This window comes from Oryctolagus cuniculus, chromosome 16 (genome assembly GCF_964237555.1).
Source record: "Oryctolagus cuniculus chromosome 16, mOryCun1.1, whole genome shotgun sequence".
Classification (NCBI taxonomy): Eukaryota; Metazoa; Chordata; class Mammalia; order Lagomorpha; family Leporidae; genus Oryctolagus; species Oryctolagus cuniculus.
Window position 1 is genome coordinate 51,550,005 of NC_091447.1, and position 20,629 is coordinate 51,570,633.

At 64.5% G+C, this 20,629-nt stretch overlaps 2 protein-coding genes across 4 annotated transcripts; one reads left to right on the plus strand and one right to left on the minus strand.

Annotated features, from left to right (window-relative positions):
* Positions 1-1,051: 1,051 nt before the first annotated feature.
* DBNL (drebrin like) lies at positions 1,052-11,536 on the plus strand. 3 transcript variants are annotated; one of them, XM_051853029.2, is made up of 13 exons: positions 1,052-1,074; positions 4,580-4,635; positions 5,965-6,077; positions 6,869-6,943; positions 7,568-7,714; positions 8,292-8,369; positions 8,520-8,671; positions 8,764-8,812; positions 9,080-9,173; positions 9,876-9,971; positions 10,067-10,179; positions 10,411-10,516; positions 10,803-11,536. In XM_051853029.2, the coding sequence occupies exons 3-13, from the start codon at positions 6,012-6,014 to the stop codon at positions 10,937-10,939; spliced, it is 1,113 nt and encodes a 370-aa protein (XP_051708989.2). In that variant the 5' UTR covers positions 1,052-1,074; positions 4,580-4,635; positions 5,965-6,011; the 3' UTR covers positions 10,940-11,536. The 3 variants fall into 3 exon arrangements, with proteins under 3 accessions (XP_051708989.2, XP_069915972.1, XP_051708988.2); XM_070059871.1 differs by lacking the exon at positions 1,052-1,074 and adding an exon at positions 1,473-1,603; XM_051853028.2 differs by lacking the exon at positions 1,052-1,074 and adding an exon at positions 2,056-2,214.
* Positions 11,537-11,988: 452 nt separating this feature from the next.
* Positions 11,989-14,704, minus strand: PGAM2 (phosphoglycerate mutase 2). Its single transcript, XM_002713845.5, has 3 exons — positions 13,336-14,704; positions 13,075-13,255; positions 11,989-12,194 (listed from the first exon to the last, which is right to left on the minus strand). The coding sequence occupies exons 1-3, from the start codon at positions 13,747-13,749 to the stop codon at positions 12,028-12,030; spliced, it is 762 nt and encodes a 253-aa protein (XP_002713891.1). The 5' UTR covers positions 13,750-14,704; the 3' UTR covers positions 11,989-12,027.
* Positions 14,705-20,629: the final 5,925 nt, after the last annotated feature.

The window sequence follows — 20,629 nt, forward strand, 5'->3', positions numbered from 1 at the left end:
GGTCAGCAGCTGGGCGGCAGATCCGGAAAGCCCCCGTGGGGTCCACCTTTTCTTGCTCTGTGGCCCAGAGATTAAGGAGTCGTGTTATCTTAAGCGGTTGATCCATGGTGAACAAATAACGGCCTGTTAGCTCTCTCTCCCAGAAGTTCCTGGGTTTGCTGAACGGAGCTGTTTGGTCTCTGCCAGGCTCCAGAAACGACAGGGCCTCAGACAAGGGACTAAAACGCCAGCGGCAGATGTCCACCAGGCCTGGGAGCTCACGGCCAAGCAGAGGTCAAGAGTGGCCAGATCTCTGAACTGAGCCAAGTCTCTGGCAATGAGTGTTCACAGGACTGGTACAGGATTCCCGGGCTGGGGGCTGCCCTGCGCGGTCCCCAGAGGGGCCGAGACAGCCTGGAGCCTCCGTGCCTCCACTCCTCACGGCTGGCTGGGCAGCAGCGACTGGAGCGCCTCCCGAGCAGTCCTGGGCTGCCAGCACCCCGTCCCGCGCAGCCATGCAGAGGCCGGCTCCTCGCCTGTGCCGGTGAGAGGAGAGGGACGTGCTGTTCCCTCTTGGAAGCCAGCTCCTGGCTCTCATCCCCACCACCTGCTTTCCCTGTCGACAGACTGCATTTAAAACAAAACCAGAGCTAGCGCGCGGCTGCAAAGCTGCCTCCTTCCTTCCCAGCCCCCACCTCATAAACAGCAGTGAGGGGCACAGGGTGGAGGTGGTCCGCTCACGGCTGCTCACCTCCTCTGGAGCCCACCGAGGAGTTCCCTGCACCCCGAATGAAACCCACAGCCCTCCTGCCCTCCTCTGTACCCCATCCTGAAACCCAGCCCCCAGCTGGCTTCCTCCCAGAGCTTCCTGTGGCTCCGCCCCCTCAGTCTGCACCAGGGCTCCTCCCAGGGAGGCCTTCCCTGGCCCGTCCAGCTGAGATGGCCCCCACGTGCCTACACAGGGACTGGGATCCCACCTGGGACCCTGCCTCTCCCTACTGGTAGGAATGAGCCCGGTCACCACACGGAGCCGGTCCAACTGCAGAACAGAGGCCTGCACAGCCGACGGAACGCCGCGCCCGGCAGGGCTGCCCGGTGGGCATCGGGGGCAAACACAGGAGCAGGGGCAGGTGGGAGGGCTGCGTGGGTTCTCCCTAGGTTGACGGAAATGGCAAAAGTGCCCCCGAGAGCCGAGGCGTCCGTGTGGATAAACTGCCGGCTGGAAGGTGCTGACGGGGAGCACCCCCAGAGGAAGGCCACGCGGGCCCCGGGAGGCTGAGGCGGAACTGGCCCAGAACGAGGAGGGACTGGTCTGAGGGCAGAAGCGCTGGTACTGAAGCTTCCAGGAAAAAAGGAGCTGGGGAAGCTGAGCGGCCAGACACGGGGGCCGCGGCGTGGGACGGGGCCCGGGGTCCCGCCGGGGGGAGGTGACGCCTTCCGGGCAGGCGTGGCCGGCGGGGAAGCAGGGCCGGCTCCTGGTCGGAGGACGGCTCGGCCTCTCGCTCCCGCCCACCGGCCCGCACCACGCGCCGCCGGGATTCAACGTGGGGGCTCCCCCAATGACGCAACCCTCTCCACACCATTGACGTAACGACACCGGGCACAACTCTCCGGAGACCCTGGGGTCCGTGGGCCTTCATTTTACGGAGGCGGAGGAGGCTGGGAGGGAAGCCGGGAGCTGCCCTCGGCGCGCAGAGACCCCCAGACGTGGGGAGACGCCCAGGGCCGACTCTCGCCGACCACACTAGAGAAGGCGCAGGGGAGCGCGAGGGCGGTGCGGTCAGCACCTGCCAGTCACTCGCGCCCTCGCGTGCACGCTTCGTCCACACGGCAGCTCTCTCTCGAGGTCCACACCGGCTCCGGCCACCCGCGGACCCGCGCGTCCACTGCGGCCGGGACGTGCTCTGCGGGAGCAGCAGCTCCCTGCCCCGCTCTCCCCGGCCACCCGAGTCCGCCAGGCCTCCACGCCCGGCCCGCCTTCCCGGCGCCGAGTCCCGCCCCGCTTCCGCTTCCGGCCGGCGGGGCGGGGCTTCCGGCCGGCGGGGCGGGGCTTCCGGCTGGCGGAGGCCGGGCTTCGGGCAGTCCGGGGAGGCCGGGCCGGCGGCGGCGGCGGCGGCGGCGGTGGTGGCGGTGCGGGGACCGCGGGCGGGACATGGCGGCGAACCTGAGCCGGAACGGGCCTGCGCTGCAGGAGGCCTACGTGCGGGTGGTCACGGAGAAGTCTCCGACCGACTGGTGGGCGACGAGGCGGGCCGGGCGGGTCGGTCTGAGGCGGGAGCGGGCGCCGTCGGGGGAGTCGGGGCGCAGCTGCACTGGCTCGGCCCGGGCTCCGGTGCTGGGTTCTCGGCTTGGCCGTGCCTGCCGGGCTGCCGGGCTCTTCCCGGCCCGGAACTGCCCTGGGGAAGGGGTCGCCCGCAGCCTTCCGTGGGAAGGCGGAAGCCACGCCCGGGCTCCCGCCCCGCTGCCTCTGGGGTCTGGCGGCCGGCGAGGTCGGGCTCGGGGCCTGGCGCTCCAGGAACGTGCGTCTCCGAGCCTGAGCCCTGTGCAGATGAGTCGAGGTGGGCTCCGGGGGCTGGCGGTCGGCGCCTGCCCCGGGCGAGGCCGCACGGCCCGGGAGCCCGGGTCTGATGCCTGAGACCTGCCCCGTTGTGAGCGCTGGGTGGACGCCGTCCACTCGGGAGACATCGCACCGGCCTCCTCTGCTGGCTCGTCCCGCAGGAAATTCCCCCGCGAGTCTGGGTTTTTCGTAGGCGAGCGTGTGGATGTCGCCTCCAGCCCCGCCTCGCGCCTGTGCTCCTCGGGGCGCTCTCGGACCCCCGCCCGTGGCCTCAGACCCGCTGGAAGGGTCTGCGCTTGGAGCCCCTGCTTTGGTTCCCAGAAGGATCCTTGCCCGGGGCTGGGTTGGCTCTTGGTCGCCTGTTTAACCCGCACTGACTCCCTGGGCGGTCCCCGTTGATCTCCGACCCCCGCCCTCCCGGGAAGCGTCTGCTGTGTGTGTGTGTGTGTGTGTGTGTGTGTGTGAGTGTGAGAGATGCCCTGCACGGGTGTGTGTGTGTGTGTGTGAGACGCCCTGCACGGGGTGTGTGTGTGTGTGTATGTGTGTGTGAGACGCCCTGCACGGGGTGTGTGTGTGTGTGTGTGTGAGACGCCCTGCACCGGGTGTGTGTGTGTGTGTGTGTGTGTGTGAGACACCCTGCACCGGGTGTGTGTGTGTGTGTGTGTGTGAGATGCCCTGCACCGGGTGTGTGTGTGTGTGAGAGAGAGAGAGACGCCCTGCACGGGGTGTGTGTGTGTGTGTGTGTGTGAGAGAGAGAGAGAGAGAGACGCCCTGCACAGGGTGTGTGTGTGTGTGTGTGTGTGTGAGAGAGACGCCCTGCACAGGGTGTGTGTGTGTGTATTGAGTGTGAGAGACGCCCAGCAGCTCAGCCGGCTGCTCTCACCTGGGCCTTCTTACCAGCGCTGTCTCCTGCCCCCCGGGTCTGGCACTGACCCCCGCCCACTGCGCCGTCCCCCCCCCCCCGAGGGTGCTGAGCCTGCACTGTGGCATGAGCCCCTGGCCCGCCACCCTGTCGCGGCCCTGTGCGGCCCGTGCCCGCCTGCTAGCTGAGAGCACCGTGAGCGTGTCACTTCCCTAGCGCTAGCTTGGCAGTGGCTTCCTGTTGCACGCGGAGCGAGGCCCGCGCCGCCCCCCGGCTGCCCTGAGTGGCCCAGTTCCTGCGCCCGTCACGCTCCCACGACGTGGCCGCACCTGCTCGCCGCTGCCCTTCCTCAAACTGTCAGGCCGGTTCCTCTTCCGCGCCCTCGCTTTGCCGTCCCCTCAGCCTGCCGCCAGCCCCTCCTTGTCCTCCGGTCTCTGCCCCTCCCCAGGCTCAGGTCTCTGCTCCACGGAGGTGGCTCCCGCTCCCTGGCTGGCTTTAGGCACAAAGGGGCCCTGGGCTGGGAAGCTCTGCGTTTTCTTGCCACCTTTAAGTCTCCTAGGAGGGGTGGGGCGGCCCTGCCTCTACCCTCGGCCTGGTGCCTGGTTGCTGTGCACGGTGGGTGCCCTGACGAACGGCGGACTGGGAGTCACACAGAAAGTGACCCAGAGGCTCCGCGGAGGGGGGTGCTGTCCAGCAGGCAGCACTGGGCTGGGCAGCGTGGCGTAGGGAACAGCCGCGGGTCTGTCTCCTGCCCCCTGCCCCAGATCTTGGAGTGGTTGGCTCTCCCCTGGCTTGCTTGTCGCCTGTCCCTGCGTCACTCCCTGCCGGTGCCTTTCAGGTTCGGGAATGGGTGCATGTCTTGTCTTTTCACACCTGTGTATCTCACAGCCAGCTGAGCGTCCTGCCTGTGAGTGTGTGGGAGTCAGAGACCCCAGCGTATGTTGTCCTCGGAGCCGAGCTGTGCCCCCTGTCTGCATGGCTCTGTCCCTTGGCACGCCCCATGCACGTCAGCTGAGAGGGCTGGCTGCACTGTGGCCTGCTGAAAACCTGCCTGGCAGGCCGCAGCGGGGTGGGCAGGGCCCGTGCCTGCCAGGGCTGCTCCGGGAGGCCAGGCTGCTCTGGGTGGAGCAGGAGGGTGCGGTGTGGTGAGGTTGGACAGAGCCCGCGTGTGTTTTTTTCAGGGCGCTCTTCACCTATGAAGGCAACAGCAATGACATCCGTGTGGCTGGCACAGGCGGTGAGTGTGGCCTCCAGCGGCTCCCTGGGGGAGGTGTGCAAAGGGGAGATGGCTGTGGCCGGCCCAGTCCACCCTGACTGCACCTCGGGCACCACAGCGGGAAGAAGGGGACCGGGCACACGGACGTCCCTGCACTGAGGGCGGGGAGCAGGCCCCTTCCTGCTTCCTGTAGACCCTCCCCCACGGCAGCTCTGTTGAGAGTTCCCTGACCTTCTGCCTGCCCGACGTGGGCTAGCACCAGGCGGGACCAGGGGCCAAAGCCCCCAGCACCTCAGTCCACTGCGTGAGCGGGCCCAGTGCCCTCTGGCCACTCTGGGCAGCCTGGGGTTTCAGATGTGAGTGAGTGGCAATATTCCCCTGTGGGCTCCTTTACCTGGGGCCCGGGGCGGCGTGGTTCTCTGGGTCTCTAGGGAAGAGCCCGGGGAGCCACCTGCTCTCCAGCTCACAGGCAGCCTGTGTCCAGGGCGCCAGCCCCATAGCTGGTGGGGTGGAGGCCACAGCCCTCCTCCACCTGTGTCCTGGCCCAGCTGTGGGCAGGCGCGCCAGGAGTGGCAGCATCGCTGCCGGGGGGCCCAGTCTCTGCAGGAGACTCTGGCCACGCCGGGTGGGGATGGAGGGGCACGCACGGCAGCCCCGGCTGGTCCCCTGCACCCCCGGCACGCTCACCCGAGCGGTTCATGGAGTGTCAGGAGCGCGTGCTGCACTTGGCCACGTGCGCGGTGTGGAGAGGGGGCCCACTCCTCTTACACGCAGGTCTCCTGGGTGGGTCCCCTTTGCAGAAGGCCTGCTGCTGAGTGCTAGTGTCTGCCGGACGTGGACAGGCTGTGCTGTCCGAGCAGGTTGCCCGCCTCGTGTTCCTGCGGCTCCTGGAGCTGCCGTACCTGCTCCTCCTCACAGCCTGGGGCGTTCTGGAGCCGGGGCTCAGTACTGGGGAGAATGGTTTAGGTCCCTGCCCTCCAGCCCCTTCCTCGGAGTCTCTGAGGCCCTGGGGTCTGGCAGTCACATGGGTGACCCCGCAGCCCTGCTCTCCTGGGCTCTCCGTGGGGGTCCAGCACCAGTGACCGTGACGAGGAGCGCCTCCATCGGGGAGTCTGCTGCCGGTCTGCAGTATTTCCGGAATTACTGTGGGCCTAGAGGCGTGGTCTGTAACCGAGGGTGGGCGAGAAGTCACTGCAGGTGCTCGGCAGAGACCCGGCCGCCCCCGCCCCACCCAGCTCTCCCTGTCCGTCAGCCTGGGGGCCGTAGGAGTGGGAAGCCCTGGTGCAGAGGCGGGGCTCCCTGCGCTGGGCAGGCGGGGCGGACGGGGGCTAACGGTCCTGTGGCCTGCAGAGGGCGGCCTGGAGGAGCTTGTGGAGGAGTTCAACAGCGGGAAGGTGATGTACGCCTTCTGCCGAGTCAAGGACCCCAACTCCGGCCTGCCCAAGTTCGTCCTCATCAACTGGGTACGTGCGGTCAGAAAGCCCGGCTCCTCTGCTGCGCCGCCCTCGGGCGCATGGTGCCGCGGGGCGCGGCCTGGGGCAGCGGGACAGCCGGCCGTCCGCTCCGGTTCCTGCACGCAGAGCCCAGGCAGCGGGCCAACAGTCACGGAGCCCTCGCTGTCCCTTCAGGGTGGCCACTGTGGGCACGGAGGGCCAGGGCGTGCGCGGGAGCCTGGGGGCACAGACAGGTCAACAGTCACGGAGCCCTCGCCGTCCCTTCAGGGTGGCCGCTGTGGGCGCGGAGGGCCAGGGCGTGCGCGGGAGCCTGGGGGCACAGACAGGCCAACAGTCACGGAGCCCTCGCTGTCCCCTCGGGGTGGGCGCAGAGGGCCAGGGCGTGCACGGGAGCCTGGGGGCATAGACAGGTCAACAGTCACGGAGCCCTTGCTGTCCCCTCGGGGTGGGCGCTGTGGGCGCGGAGGGCCAGGGCGTGCGCAGGAGCCTGGGGGCACAGGCAGGCCAACAGTCACGGAGCCCTCGCTGTCCCCTCGGGGTGGCCGCTGTGGGCGCGGAGGGCCAGGGCGTGCGCGGGAGCCTGGGGGCACAGGCAGGCTCCTGCAGAGCAGAGTGCCCTGGTGGGGACAGGAGCAAACCCTGCGGTGGGGGCAGAGACGTCTCATCTGTGAGACGTGTTCCAGAGACTGGCTCCTGCTTCAGGGTTGCGATGTTCTCTTTGCTGGGACACGGGAGCTGCTGGGCCCCGGGGGCGAGGGCTTTGGGGTACCCTGGTCATGCCGGGCGTGCTTGTGTTACAGACAGGCGAGGGCGTGAACGACGTGCGGAAGGGAGTGTGCGCCAACCACGTCAGCACCATGGCCAACTTCCTGAAGGTGAGGGCCGTGCCCGGCCGGCTGCTCTGTAGCAGGCCTCCCAGGGGGCGCCCCCAGGCCCCTGGGCGCCTGCACTACGGCCATTCCTCTGGCCATGGGCCGCGACCAGACGGTTCTCCCCGGCAGTGAGTGCACGCGTGCTTACATTTCAAAGCGTTTGCGTCAGTGGCCGTGGCTCCTTGGCAGGTGACTGTGTGTGCCTTTGTTGCTGGCAAGGAGACATGGGGGCTTTGATTCTGGCTCTGCCAACACTTGAGAGTTGCCGTTCCCACGCGGGAGCTGAGAGGACGCCGGGCTGCTGGTCTAGAGCAGCAGTGACTGACGCACAGGCCCGGCTTCTCGGGGGAAGCAGGCTCGCTTTGTCTCCAGATGGCGTCACAGCTGGCTGCCGCTGACGGAAGGCGGGCCTTGCGTGCCTGGGCAGCCACTGAGCAACAGCAGGGACTGTCCCGCGTCCACACAGCGGGACAGGTGCCCAGGGTTTGAGCCTCCAGGGGAGCACATGCCTTAGTTCCCAGCGGCCAGATGGGCCCCTCCGTCCACGTGCAGCAGTGGCCTGTAGGAGCTGGGCCCGCCCTCGCCTCCGCGTACGGCGCCTGTCGCTCAAGTGCTGCTTCCTCCCAGGGTGCCCACGTGACCATCAACGCGCGGGCCGAGGAGGACGTGGAGCCCGAGTGCATCATGCAGAAGGTGGCCAAGGCCTCGGGGGCCAACTACAGCTTCCACAAGGAAAGTGGCCGCTTCCAGGACGCGGGGCCCCAGGCCCCGGTGGTGAGTGCTGCCCCCAGCCCGGACCCTTTATTGGGGGGGGGGTCCCGGTGGCCAGGCCTCGCTTGGCTTCTGTGGATGGAAACTCCGAAGCCCTGCTGGGCACTGACCCTGCCTGCCGTGGGCCTGCAGCCCTGGAGCCGGCTCTGGGGGGTCAAGGTGGAAGCTCTGACAGACAGACCCCCTCGGGCCACAGTGCCCTACCCCACGTGGCTCCTGGTAGCAGCCACCACGGAGAAACTTCCTGTGGTGTCAGGACAAAGTCCAAAACCAGAGTGGACACTTGTGAGTGGTGGGGAGACTCCTGGACCTTAGCCCTGTGACAGGCAGAGCTGACAGCCAGAGCCACGTCCTCAGCCCTGGGATCTGTGCTGGCCCCTGCGCACTGCCGGGCCGGTCACTCGCGGGGCAGAGCAGCCGCCCAGGTCCCTGGGGGCTGCAGGGGCGCTGTGGGGCAGGCAGCTTGCTGGGCCTCTTTCCGGCCATCTTGGTGTTTGGGCCTAGTGGTGCTGGCTGTCCTCTCTCCGGCCTGGTGGGCCTACTCCGAGGCCCAGGTCCCAGCGCACTCCCTGCCCCCCAGGGCTCCGTGTACCAGAAGACCAACGCCGTGTCTGAGATCAAGAGGGTTGGCAAGGACAGCTTCTGGGCCCAAGCCGAGGTGAGTGCTGCTGCCGTGTCTCGGTTCCCCTCGGGGAAGCACCGCTGACAGGTGGTCAGACTGAGGGCCTGCTGGAGACGGGCCCTGGCACACCCTCCTGCCTCCGCGGGGCCGGCCCGAGCAGGGCTGAGCAGGCGGGCCTCCCTGCAGAAGGAGGAGGAGAGCCGGCGGCTGGAGGAGAAGCGGCGGGCCGAGGAGGAGCGCCAGCGGCTGGAGCAGGAGCGCAGGGAGCGGGAGCTGCGGGAAGCCGCCCGCCGGGAGCAGTACTATCAGGAGCAGCAGCAGGCCACCAGCACCCCCAGGTGAGCCCCGCCCTCACCCCTCCCCGTCCCCGAGGGGGGCCGAGGTCGCCCTGCGCCGCGCCTCAGCTCCCCGCACTGGCTCTTCCCGGCAGGACAACTGAGCAGCAGCAGGAAGTGGTCTCAAGGAGCAGAGAGGAGTGGGTGAGCCTGGACGCCCCCGCAGAGGGCCCGGGAGCTCCCAGGTCTGCACCCCGCGCAGCCCCTGCCCTGGGCTTCCCAGGCCCCGCAGAGGCGGCAGGGGCGTGGAGGAGAGGAAAGCCGAGGGCAGGCACTTCAGCGTGGACTGCGGAAGGCCCTGGGCTTCTGACACCCCCCAAGCTTTGCGGGGCTGCCGTCGGGAAGGGGTGCGGGGGCACGAGGAGACCCTGGCTGATGCTCACTGCCGGGGTCGCTTGTCTCCCCCACCAGGAGTCTGCTGGTCAGCAAGCCACCCACCCGCGGGACATCTTCAAGCAGAAGGAGAGGGCCATGTCCACCACCTCTGTCTCGAGCCCTCAGCCAGGTGAGCCCTCCCTCCGGGCCCCCCGAGTGTGTGACGTGTACAAGAGGCCTCGTGAGCAGCCACGTGCTCAGCTCCAGCTCCTGGGCCTGGACCCGCCTCAAGCACGTGGCAGGGGCGGTGTGTGTGCGTGTGGTGCGTGTGTGCATGTGTGTGTGCATGTGGTGCGTGTGTGTGCTGTGTGTATGTGCTGTGTGTGGTGTGTGCTGTGTGTGTGATGTGTGTGCTATGTGCGTGTGTGTGCTGTGTGTGCTGTGTGTGTGTGCGCATGGTGTGTGTATGTGTGTGTTGTGTGTGGTGTGTGCATGCATGTGTGTGGTGTGTGTGTGCGTGTGGTGCGTGTGTGTGCTGTGTGTGCTGTGTGATGTGTGTGTGCGTGTGGTGTGTGTGCATGTGTGTGGTGTGTGTGTGTGTGCTGTGTGCATGTGTGTGGTGTGTGTGTGGTGTGTGCATGTGTGTGTGTGCTGTGTGTGGTGCGTGTGCTGTGTGCATGTGTGTGGTGTGTGCATGTGTGTGTGTGCTGTGTGTGCTGTGTGTGTGCGCGTGGTGTGTGCATGCGTGTGGTGTGTGCGTGCGTGTGTGGTGTGTGCATGCGTGTGTGTGCGTGGTGTGTGCATGCGTGTGTGTGCTGTGTGTGGTGCGTGATACGTGCGTGTCTACACACCAGGGACTGCTTCTGACGCGTGCGTTTGCTGGGGTTTGCAGGCAAGCTGAAGAGCCCCTTCCTGCAGAAGCAGCTCGCCCAGCCAGAGAGCCCCTTCACCAGACAGCCGGCCCCTGCGGCCTCACAGCCGGCGGCAGGCAAGGCCTCCGTCAGCGCCTGGGCCCCGTGGGGGCTGATGGGGTGCACGGGGTGGGCACAGGAGAGGGGTCAGGCCTGCTGTGTCCCTTCACAGAGCTCCGGGAGGAGCCAGCACCCCACGCGCCCCCGAGCCTGGTGCAGGCGGAAGAGGAGGCTGTGTATGAGGAACCCCCGCAGCCAGAGGTCCTCTATGAGGAGCCCCCAGTGGTAGGTTCCTGCGGGGGGGGGGGGGCATGAAGGGGCCACAGGTGCCTGGGTTTGCCACGGCGCACACACTGCAGGGTCTAAGCACCCGTTGGGGGCCAGCGCCCCGTGCGGGTCCCGCTGGGCCTTTGTCTCTGTACCTCGGGCTGATGGCCACGCTGCGGGGCTTGACCTGAGCCGCCCGGGGCAGGGCGGGGACTGAGCGGGGCCGCATCGTGCGCACTCCCCCTGCAGATGCAGCAGCCAGGAGCTGGCTCTGAGCCTGTTGAACACTACGTGCAGGGCCAGGACCTCAGCGGGCACGGGCTGTGCGCCCGGGCCCTGTACGACTACCAGGCAGGTAAGGCTCCCAGCTGGGGGACAGGGGGCTCAGGAAGAGGAGACGGAGTGGGAGGCTGGCTTGGGGCGGATCCCCTCTGGAGCGTCAGCCCATCCCCAGGGATCCCAGGCAGCGTACTTGCGGCGCCTGGAGGGCTGGCCGAGACGCTGGCTGTGCAGGGGTCCATGCCGGGCCCTGGCGGGAGCTGTGCCCGCCAGCAGCGACGACCCCTGTGCTCAGGGGAGGGGTAGCAAGGGCCCGGGGTCCAGAGCCCCCAGCGCAGCCCCGGGCTCTGCCCTCTTTGCAGCGGACGACACAGAGATCTCCTTTGACCCCGAGAACCTGATCACAGGCATCGAGGTGATCGACGAAGGCTGGTGGCGGGGCTACGGGCCCGACGGCCGCTTCGGCATGTTCCCCGCCAACTACGTGGAGCTCATTTAGTGAGGCTGAGCCTGTCCCCCCACCCTACCCAGACGCGGCTTCCTTCCTGCCGGGTGGGGCCCGAGGAGGACCAGGCCCTGGGGCTCCCTCTGTCACCCCAGATGCAGCAATAACCTGGTGACTCCCTGAGTCCTGCCTGGGGCCAGCCCCCGGCAGCGTGGGGGAGCTGGGGCCCCTGGGGGCCGCCTTTGCCTTTTTTCTTTCTCTGGGTCCCAAGGGAACGCGGCTGTAGCCGTTTCGGTTGACCCTTGGGAGCAGTGAACTTGAGTCTGTGACCAAAGTCAGAGTGGATGGTGGGGGCGCTGACAGGGAGGAGACTTCCTGCAGCCCACCCCAGTGCGTGCCTCAGCCGACTCTGGCTGCCCGAGTGCCGTGCTGGCCTGCGCTTTCTCCCAGCCTGTCCCTGCCTGAAGAACAGATCTCAGAATCACCAGTTTGATCCAGATTCCCAGCTCTGATCCGAGTGCCCCCTGGGGAAGCGCCTCCCAGGTGTGTGCTTGTGTGTGTGTGTGTGTGTGTGTGTGTGTTGCGCCCTCGGGCCTCTGGGACCAGTGGTCAGCCACCTAGGAGAGCATAAACGCGATGTGACAAGCTGGAGTCCTGCGTGTCTGTGTCCATGGCTCTGGGAGAGCCAGCGTCTGCCCCAAGGCAGAGCGTGTGGGGAACGAGGGCAGCTTCGGGCTCACCTCCCAGCCTCACCTCCCAGCTGTGCAGGCTCCAGGAGTCCGGGGGTTCCTGCTTCGGGAGCCCCCTTGCGCACGCCTGTGCCTGGGAGCCGGGGCTCGGGGAGCCAGCCCTGCAAGGGGAGGCGTGGCAGGCGTGGTGGGGCGGAGGGCTGCTCTCCCCGCTGTGGCCAGTGCAGCCCAAGTCCAGGGTGTGTCCCCCAGTGGCTCTTGAGGGGCACCTAGGGGTTTGCGCAAGAGTGCAGCTTCCTGGGTGCTACGTGGCTTGACAGTGCTCCACCCCTGGTAACGGGCTGCCCCTGATTTCCCAGGGTTGCCCACAGCTAAGGGACTGACTAGGCAGGCCAAGATCCCGTCACACGTGGCCGCAGGGGGAGGACACTCCTTTATTGCCAGTGCCCACCCTCACTTGGCCTTGCCCTGGGCAGCCACAGCCTCCATGGCCTTCCGCACCGTCTCCTCATCTCCCAGGAACCTCATGGGCTTGGTGGGCTTCAGCGCCTGGTCCAGCTCGTAGACAATGGGGATCCCAGTGGGCAGATTCAGCTCCATGATAGCCTGGTCCGACATCCCTGAACCAGGGAACAATATCTGTGAGCCCCCTTGCGCCCACCCTGTCCATGCAGCAGACCAGAGCCTTGTTAGGCCACGCAGCCAGACTGCCTGGCACCAACCCCACAGAACTGCGCCTAAAGGTCAAGGCGGGACCAAGCTAGGCCAGCAGCCCACAGAAATAGCCCAGTGGTAAAACCCAGGCCTGCTCCTCACCCCCTCTGCCAGGGGCCAAGACCTGAGGAGGCCCTGCCGGGCTGGCCAGACCGGAGCCAGGAGCCAGGAAAGGCAGTCTGCTTTCTAGAGGGCTCTGAGTGTGCGACTCCCTGGGCAGAGCGTGCGTGAGCAGCGGGCACAGGGGAGCGGCCGTGCTGGGTGGAGAAACCCAACCCGCAGCCCCCGGCGCCGGGAATAGCAGCTCGACCTTTGCTGCTGGTGCCACCCCACCCTCTGCCGGTGGGAGGGTCCAGAGTGTTCCCTGGGGAGCCGTACACCCCTCGCACTGATGCCTGGTCACCCTGTCGCTGTGCCGCCGTCTCCCTGACCCTGCTGGGAGAGGCCCACAGAAGGGAGGGTGGGAGGACCAGGGAGGACTTGAGGGACTGCGCTCTGCTTGGAGAGCACAGGGAGCAGGGAGCGGGGCCGGGCCTGGGGCCGCCTGGCTGGGTGTCCTTGGCAGGAGGCCACCTGAAGCCTCTGCCCCTCCCCTGGTGGGCCCTGCTCGGGGAGGGGCAGCAGCCTGGTCAGGGCTGGGCAGCTCTCCAGCCACAGCCTTAAGAATGTTACCCACAGAAAGTGAAGGTCACAGTTCTCTCGTGAGCCCCCCCACCCAGTTGTCTGAAACCCCTGTGTGGCGGGAACTCAGCACCAGCCCCGCCCCGCCCCGGGGAGCGGCCTCACCTTCCAGGTGTTTGACGATGCCACGCAGGCTGTTGCCGTGCGCGGCGATGAGCACGCGCTTGCCGGCCTTGATCTGCGGGGCGATCTCCTCGTTCCAGAAGGGCAGGGCCCGGGCGATGGTGTCCTTGAGGCTCTCGCAGGTGGGCAGCTCGCCCGGCTTCAGCCCCGCGTACCGCCGCTCCTGGAGGGCAGGGGACACGGCTGTTCCCTCCCTGGACCCCCGGCCCCACCCAGCTCTGCGCCCAGCCTCCCAGGGCTCACCTTGCTGATGGAGGTGTAGTAGGGGTGCTTCTCGTCCATGGGGGGCGGCGGGATGTCGAAGGAGCGGCGCCAGATCTTGACCTGCTCCTCCCCGTGCTTGGCCGCCGTCTCGGCCTTGTTGAGGCCGGTGAGGCCCCCGTAGTGCCGCTCGTTGAGGCGCCAGGTGCGCACCACGGGCAGCCACATCTGGTCCGTGCCGTCCAGGATAGTCCAGAGGGTGCGGATGGCCCGCTTCAGCACTGACGTGTAGCAGATGTCAAACTCCATCTTGGCGTCCTTGATGGCAACCGCCCCCCGCTTGGCCTCCTCGGCCCCCTTCTCGCTCAGCTCTGCATCGAACCAGCCGCAGAACCGGTTCTCCTGGTTCCAGGTGCTCTCCCCGTGGCGGACCATCACCAGGCGGTGGGTGGCCATGGTGGCAGCAGAGATGGGGGCTGTGGACCAGGACAGCACCTGGCCAGCACCTCCCACTTATAACGGTCCAGCCCCAGCCCCCACCCCAGCCAACTGCCAATCAGCATTCCAGAAGGGACAGGCGGCAGCAGGTGGCCAGTAGCAGGGCCGCTGGGTGGGGGCAGGCCTAAGAGCTGATCTGAAAATAGCCCAGCCTGGGCTCCAGAGGCGTCCCTAACCCTAACCGGCCCATAGCAGAGCTCGGGCTGGGTGGGGCTGCGGGGCAGGGCTGGACAGAAGTCAGGCCTGGGGGTGGGGCGCCCAGGGGAGGCTTCACGAGGTCAGGACTCCTCGGGGCCCCCTCGGCCCTCCCCACTTGGCAGAGGCGCAGAAGCCAGCACAGCTCCTTTCAGTCCTAACCCCTGGACAAGCCTGAGTCAGGCACCACCTGGTCGGTGTGGAGGCCACGTGTGCACACGTGTAGGTCTGTGTGGTCACAGCCCACATGCACATGTCAGCACACAGGCTGCAGCTGCAGCACGTGTGTTAGGGGTGCGCGCACACACGCCTCCTCGCCCCGCCCTCTGCTGCAGCCGCGGCAGGAGTCAGCTGGTGCTCATTTGCCTCGCTCCCCTCCCCAGCCCTTGCCTGAGCTGCCTTCCCCCCACCTTCAAAGTCACCCCAGACTCGGCCCCCCAGGGTTCCCCACCTCCTGGGCACAGGAGTCAGTCACTGGTCCCAGTCGCCAGACAGCTCAGTGGGAGCCCCACCTGCCACACCCCAGCCAGCTTGTGAAAACAGGAGGGGTGGGGCAGACTTAGGCAGGAGCGTGTAAGCCCCCAGGGGAGGGCTGCTACCTGGGGACCCCCACGCTGGCACAGGAGCACCAACAGGCAGGGCTGGGAGAACTGGCGTTTTGTCCCTTGGTCACGGCTGGAATCGACTCCCCAGACACATAGCTCCTTGGCAGTGGGGCAGAGCTGGCGGCTGGCAGGTCTGGCGTAGAAGCGGCCCCGCGGGATGGGCATGTAGGGGAGGGGCAGTGGGAAGAGCAGAATGCAAGGCTCAGCCAGGATGAGCCCCGAGGAGCCCAGTGTGGCCTGTGGTTGGCCACGTCACTGCTGTGCTGAGGCAGGAGAAGCCGGCGCCCGGGTGGGGGCCACTGGGCCCAGGCCGTGTGCAGCAGGAGCCACACTGGGGAGCCCCGGCGCCTTGCTTCGACAGAGCAGGGCATGGAGAAGGCAAGAGGAGCCCAGAGCGGGGTCGGCGGGGCGGGGCGGGGCAAGGCCGGGTCTCTGAGCCGTGGCTCCAGCCCGACGCCTCTCTGATCGTTGGACGAGTTTGCTGTTCAAGCAGAGTTCTGCCCTGGGCCCCTGTCCAGTGGAATGTGAGGCATGCGGGTGTCAGCGAGGCCCTGAGAGTGAGCAAGGGAACGGGCCGTGGGTCCAGACGTCTCGGGAGGGTGGGGGACCGTCCCCCACAGGCCACACATCCACCCTGCACGATGCAGGGAGCCTGGGGCTGAGCAGGGGCAGCAGAGAGATGAGACAGGCGAGTTACCTCCTCCTCACTGCCTGGAGCCCAGGGAGGGCACCTGCTGTGGTCAGAAATGCCCCAGGAGACGCCACACCAGCAGCAGGGAGGAGGTCAGCTTGGGGGAAGCCCCCTCCTCATGGATGTCAGCCGAGCAGGCACCAGAGACCTAGGGGACCCTGCCACCACCCATGGCCCCAGGAACACAGGGGCGGCGCTCCTGCTGTCTCCCTCTGCCCTGCATGGGGCCCCGGCCACAGTGGCAGGAAGCACAGTGTGGGAACCGGAAGCCCCTGGTTCCTGGTTAGAGGCCTTGGAAGGGGCCCCAGAGGTCACTGAAAGTGGCCAAGGGCCCAGAGAAGGAACACGTGACCCTGGAAGTTCCATGGGGAACCCGAGGGGTCTGACCCAAGATGTCCCTGTTGCCACAGGCCCGACCTGACACTGCAAACCAGTTCATCTCCAGCTTAAACAGCCAGCCGCCTACGCAGGGTTGAAACCTGGCTCGGAGCCTTTGCGTTGTACTCCCGGGAGCCAGGATAGAACCCCAAACCCCCGTGGGTGAAAGGAGGAAACCCTCCACTGGGTGGGAGAAGACACGGTGCCGAGCTGCCCCCGCCGCCCTGTGGCCTCCGGGCAGTGCTGGCCCGTGCCCTTTAAGTGTTGGCCTGCTTGGTTTTCCAGGGAATAGCTCTTCTGCTGCCTCGTGGACGCAGCTCCTTCCCGGAACAGGGAGGGAGTTGTGGGGCAGCCCCAGCTCTCAAGCAGGTCTGCTCCTGCGGCTTTCAGAGGTGCCATCCCGATGCCTTGCCGTGAATGGCACCGCGCACTCGACCACGGAGCTGCACGGAGCACGGTGTGGCGGGTGCACAGGCATGAACGCTCACTTCCAGAGTGTCCCTGGCAGCGTGGCCTCCATTCTGGCCTTGTCCTTGGACACGCATGGGACACTCAGGCAGCCAGCAGGCCGCACACAGCCACAGCCTCCCGGGCACCGCCATCCTCCTTCTTTCTTGTCACCTTGGAAGAGAGGACCAAAGAAAGTTGAATTTTATTTTTTTCCAAGAAGTAGAGAAAACAAGAGTTCACATCCGCTGATTCACTTCCTAAAGGCCCACAGTGGCTGGGGTTGGCCTGGGGCTGGAGCCAGGAGGCGGGCACGATCCGGGTCCCCCACACGTGTGCAGGAACCCAGTCACTTGGGTGAGCACCACTGCCTCCTAGGATCTGCATCAGGAGAGCTGGGGTCAGGGGCCAGTCTGGGACTTGAACCCAGGTACTCCGATGCGGGACACGGGCTAAACATCCAATCCAGTTTTTTAAAGACTCATGTTGTTTATTTAAAGGCAGAGTGGCAGAGAGAGGGAGAGACAAAGGGAGATCTTCCATCTACTGGTTCACTCCCCAAATGGCCGCAACACCCAGGGCTGGATCAGGCCCAAGCCAGGAGACCAGAACTTCATCTGAGCAGGGTCCCAGGCTCTCCTAGGTGCATCAGCAGGGAGCGGGGTGGGAAGTGTAGCAGCTGGGACTTGAACTGGTGATCCGATATGGGATGCTGACATTGCAGGCAGTGGCTTGGCCCACTGCACCACAGTGCTGGTCCCTGAACATTCTTACGATGAATGGTAAGACAGAAATTGGAGCCGGCGTTGTGCCATAGTGGGAAAAGCCGCCACTTACAGTGCCAGCTTCCCATATGGACGCTGGTTCTAGTCCCGGCTGCTCCACTTCTAATCCAGCTCTCTGCTGTGGCCTGGGAAAGCAGCAGCAGATGGCCCAAGTCCTTGGGCCCCTGCACCCGTACAGGAGACCTAGAAGAAGCTCCTGCCATTGCGGCCAGTTGGGGAGTGAACCAGTGGATGGGAGACCTTCTCTGCCTCTGCAACTCTGCCTTTCAAATTAAAAAAAAAAAAAAAAAAAAAAAAGATTTTAAGAAAAGAGAGGCCGGCGCCGCGGCTCACTAGGCTAATCCTCCACCTTGCAGTGCCGGCACACGGGGTTCTAGTCCCGGTCAGGGCGCTGGATTCTGTCCCGGTTGCCCCTCTTCCAGGCCAGCTCTCTGCTGTGGCCAGGGAGTGCAGTGGAGGATGGCCCAGGTGCTTGGGCCCTGCACCCCATGGGAGACCAGGAGAAGCACCTGGCTCCTGCCTTTGGATCAGCGCGGTGCGCCGGCTGCGGCGGCCATTGGAGGGTGAACCAACGGTAAAAGGAAGACCTTTCTCTTTGTCTCTCTCACTGTCCACTCTGCCTGTCAAAAATAAAAAAAAAAAAATAAAGAGAAATTATCAGGAAGCATAAAGGGGAACAAAATAAAAATTTTAGAGTTGAAAAATAGAAGATTTAAAATCTACCAGATGGTTTTAATAAAAAACAGAAATGTCAAAGATAGTGAACTTATGTAAGAAGCTAAGGGGCCAGCTCTGTGGTTCAGCAAGTTAAGCTGCTGCTCGCGAAGCCAGCAGCCTGGATCGGAGTGCCGGTTCAAACCTTGGCTACTCCACTGTGGATCCAGCTTCTAAGTGCTTGGGCCCTTGCCACCCGTGTGGGAGACCCAGACAGAGTTCCTGGCTTTTGGCTTTGGCTTGGTCCAGCCCTGGTTATTGGCAGCCATTTGGGGAATGAACTAGCAGACAGACGATATCTGTCTCCTCCTGTCAACCTTAGAAACACACACCCTGGGGTTTGGTGCTGTGGTGCAGTGGGCTAAGCCTCTGCCCATGTGGCTGCTGGTTCGGGTCCCGGTTGCTCCTCTTCCAATCCAGCTCTGCTAATTGCCTGTGAAGACAGTGTAAGATGGCCCAAGTGCTTAGACCCCTGCACCCAGAAGCTCCTGGCTTCAGATTGGCCAACCTCCACCCACTGCGGCCATTTGGGGAGTAAACCAGAAGATGGATGACCTTTGTCTCCATCTAACTCTGCCTCTCAAATACGGAAGTAAAATCTTTAAACACACACACACACACACACACACACCCCTCAATGAACCACATAAAAGATAAATTAACACAAATCTAGCCCAGGTGCCGGCACTGTGCAGAGGGTTAAGCCACTGTCTGCAGCATCAGCATTCCACATGGGCACTGGTTCGCGTCCCGGCTGCTCCACTTCTGACCCAGCTCCCTGCTAACGGCCTGGGGAAAGCAGCAGAGGATGGCCCAAGTGTTGAGGCCCCTGGCACCCATGTGGGAGACCTGGCTTGGCTTAGCTCTGCCCACAGCAGCCACCTGGGCAACCAATGGATGGAAGAGCACGCTCACTCTCTAAATATTGAAAAAAAAAAAAAAAAGAAAAACCTCACTCTAAACTGACACCAAACCCAAAGATATCGCAAGAAATCTACAGGCCGATATTTCTTGTTTTCTCCAACAAAAGATCAGCAAAGACAACGAAACAGAAAGGAACACACGCCCTGGCCAGGGAGGACTTGTGCCGGGAGTGGAACGTCATCGCACTGAGGTGATCATACTCCCGTCGCCAGACCACTTTGTCCCTAAGCCAAAAGCCAGGAGCTGCAGCAACCACGTTTTCCACCTGACACCTGCTCGGATCAAAGCACTCAGCCAACTGGGGGCTGTGACAGTGACCATCCCCTACGGGGGGAGACGGAGGGGAGACCTGGAGGGGAGAGTCGGAATGGGGAGACGGAGGGGAGTGTCCGCCGAGGACACGGCCGTCCCCGTTTCTGCTCAGTGCCACGCTGAGCCGCAGCCAGGGGTCAGGCAGAGAACAAGAGGCGTCCAGATTGGAAAGGAAGGAGCAAAACGGTTCTCTGCAGATGGCCTGACCTTGCACCTAGAAAATCCTAAAAATCCACTCAAGACTGTTAGAATCATGAGTCACAGTCGCACAAAGAAATACAAAGATCAACTGAATCAATGAAGAACCTGAAAGTGGAATTAGCAAAACAGTTCCATTCAATAGAGCATCAAGAGAATCAAATCCTTAGGAATAAATTCAACAAGAGAAGTGTGAAGCATTCTGAAAACCACTAAACGTCGCTGAGGGGCCGGTGCCGTGGCCTAGCGGTGAAGCTGCGAGTCCCGGCTACTCCGCTTCCCATCAAGCTCCCTGCTGTGGCCCGGGAGGGCAGTGGAGGACGGCCCAGGTCCCCGGGCCCCTGCACCCGCGTGGGAGGCCTGGAGGAAGCTCCAGGCTCCTGGCTTCAGATTGGCCCAGCTCCGGCCATTGCAGCCAATTTGGGAGTGAACCAGCGGATGGAGGACCTCTCTCGCTCTCTACTTCTCTATGTAGCTCTTTCAAATAAATAATAAATCTTTAAAAAATCACTAAAAAAACCTAAAAAATCTGAATAAGTGAAAGATATCCTATGTCTATAGGCTGGAGACACTCTTTTACGATTTGTTATTTATTCCAGGGCCAGTACCGTGGCGTAGTGGGCTAAGCCAGCACTTGTGACATGGCAGCCCATGCTGCAGCCCCAGTGCCAGTCTCGGCTGCTCCGCATCTGACCCAGCTCCTCACAAATGCACCTGGGAGGGCAGGGAGGCGCCAAGGGCCTGGGTTCCCATCACTCCGGGGGAGACCACGGTGAGTTCCTGGCTGCTCCCTTCCTCCTGGCCCAGCCCTGGCTGCTGCGGAGGTTGGGGAGAGAGCCAGCAGATGGAAGATGTCACTTTTTTCTCTGTCATTCTACCTTGCAAATAAGGAAATCTTTCTTTAGGCCGGCGCCGCAGCTCACTAGGCTAATCCTCCGCCTTGCGGCACCGGCACTCTGGGTTCTAGTCCCGGCCGGGGCACCGGATTCTGTCCCGGTTGCCCCTCTTCCAGGCCAGCTCTCTGCTGTGGCCAGGGAGTGCAGTGGAGGATGGCCCAAGTGCTTGGGCCCTGCACCCCATGGGAGACCAGGAGAAGCACCTGGCTCCTGCCATCGGATCAGCGCGGTGCGCCGGCCGCAGTGCACCGGCTGCGGCAACCATTGGAGGGTGAACCAACGGCAAAGGAAGACCTTTCTCTCTCTCTGTCTCACTGTCCACTCTGCCTGTCAAAAAATAAATAAATAAATAAGAATCAAAAAGAAATCTTTTTTTAAACGAACAGAAATTGCTAAGACTGATGGAGGAGGGATAAGATCAATGAAACAAAAAGGCGATTACCTGCAAAGTTTAAGTGGTGCAGACAGGGAAGGAAGGGGAGGACACGGAGACACCTGGACCGGGGGGAGGGAGGGCACCTGCGTGGCGGTTCCACTTCTGACTTCCGGAGAAGGAAGGGACAGAGAACAGGACAGGAGGCGCAGGGCGCGCGTGGCCACAATGGGGCAGCACGAGGCAGCATTAGGGACAGCCTGTGGATCCCGACAGTGGCAGAGGTGCGCTCGAACTCACAAACTGTGCCCCCAGACACG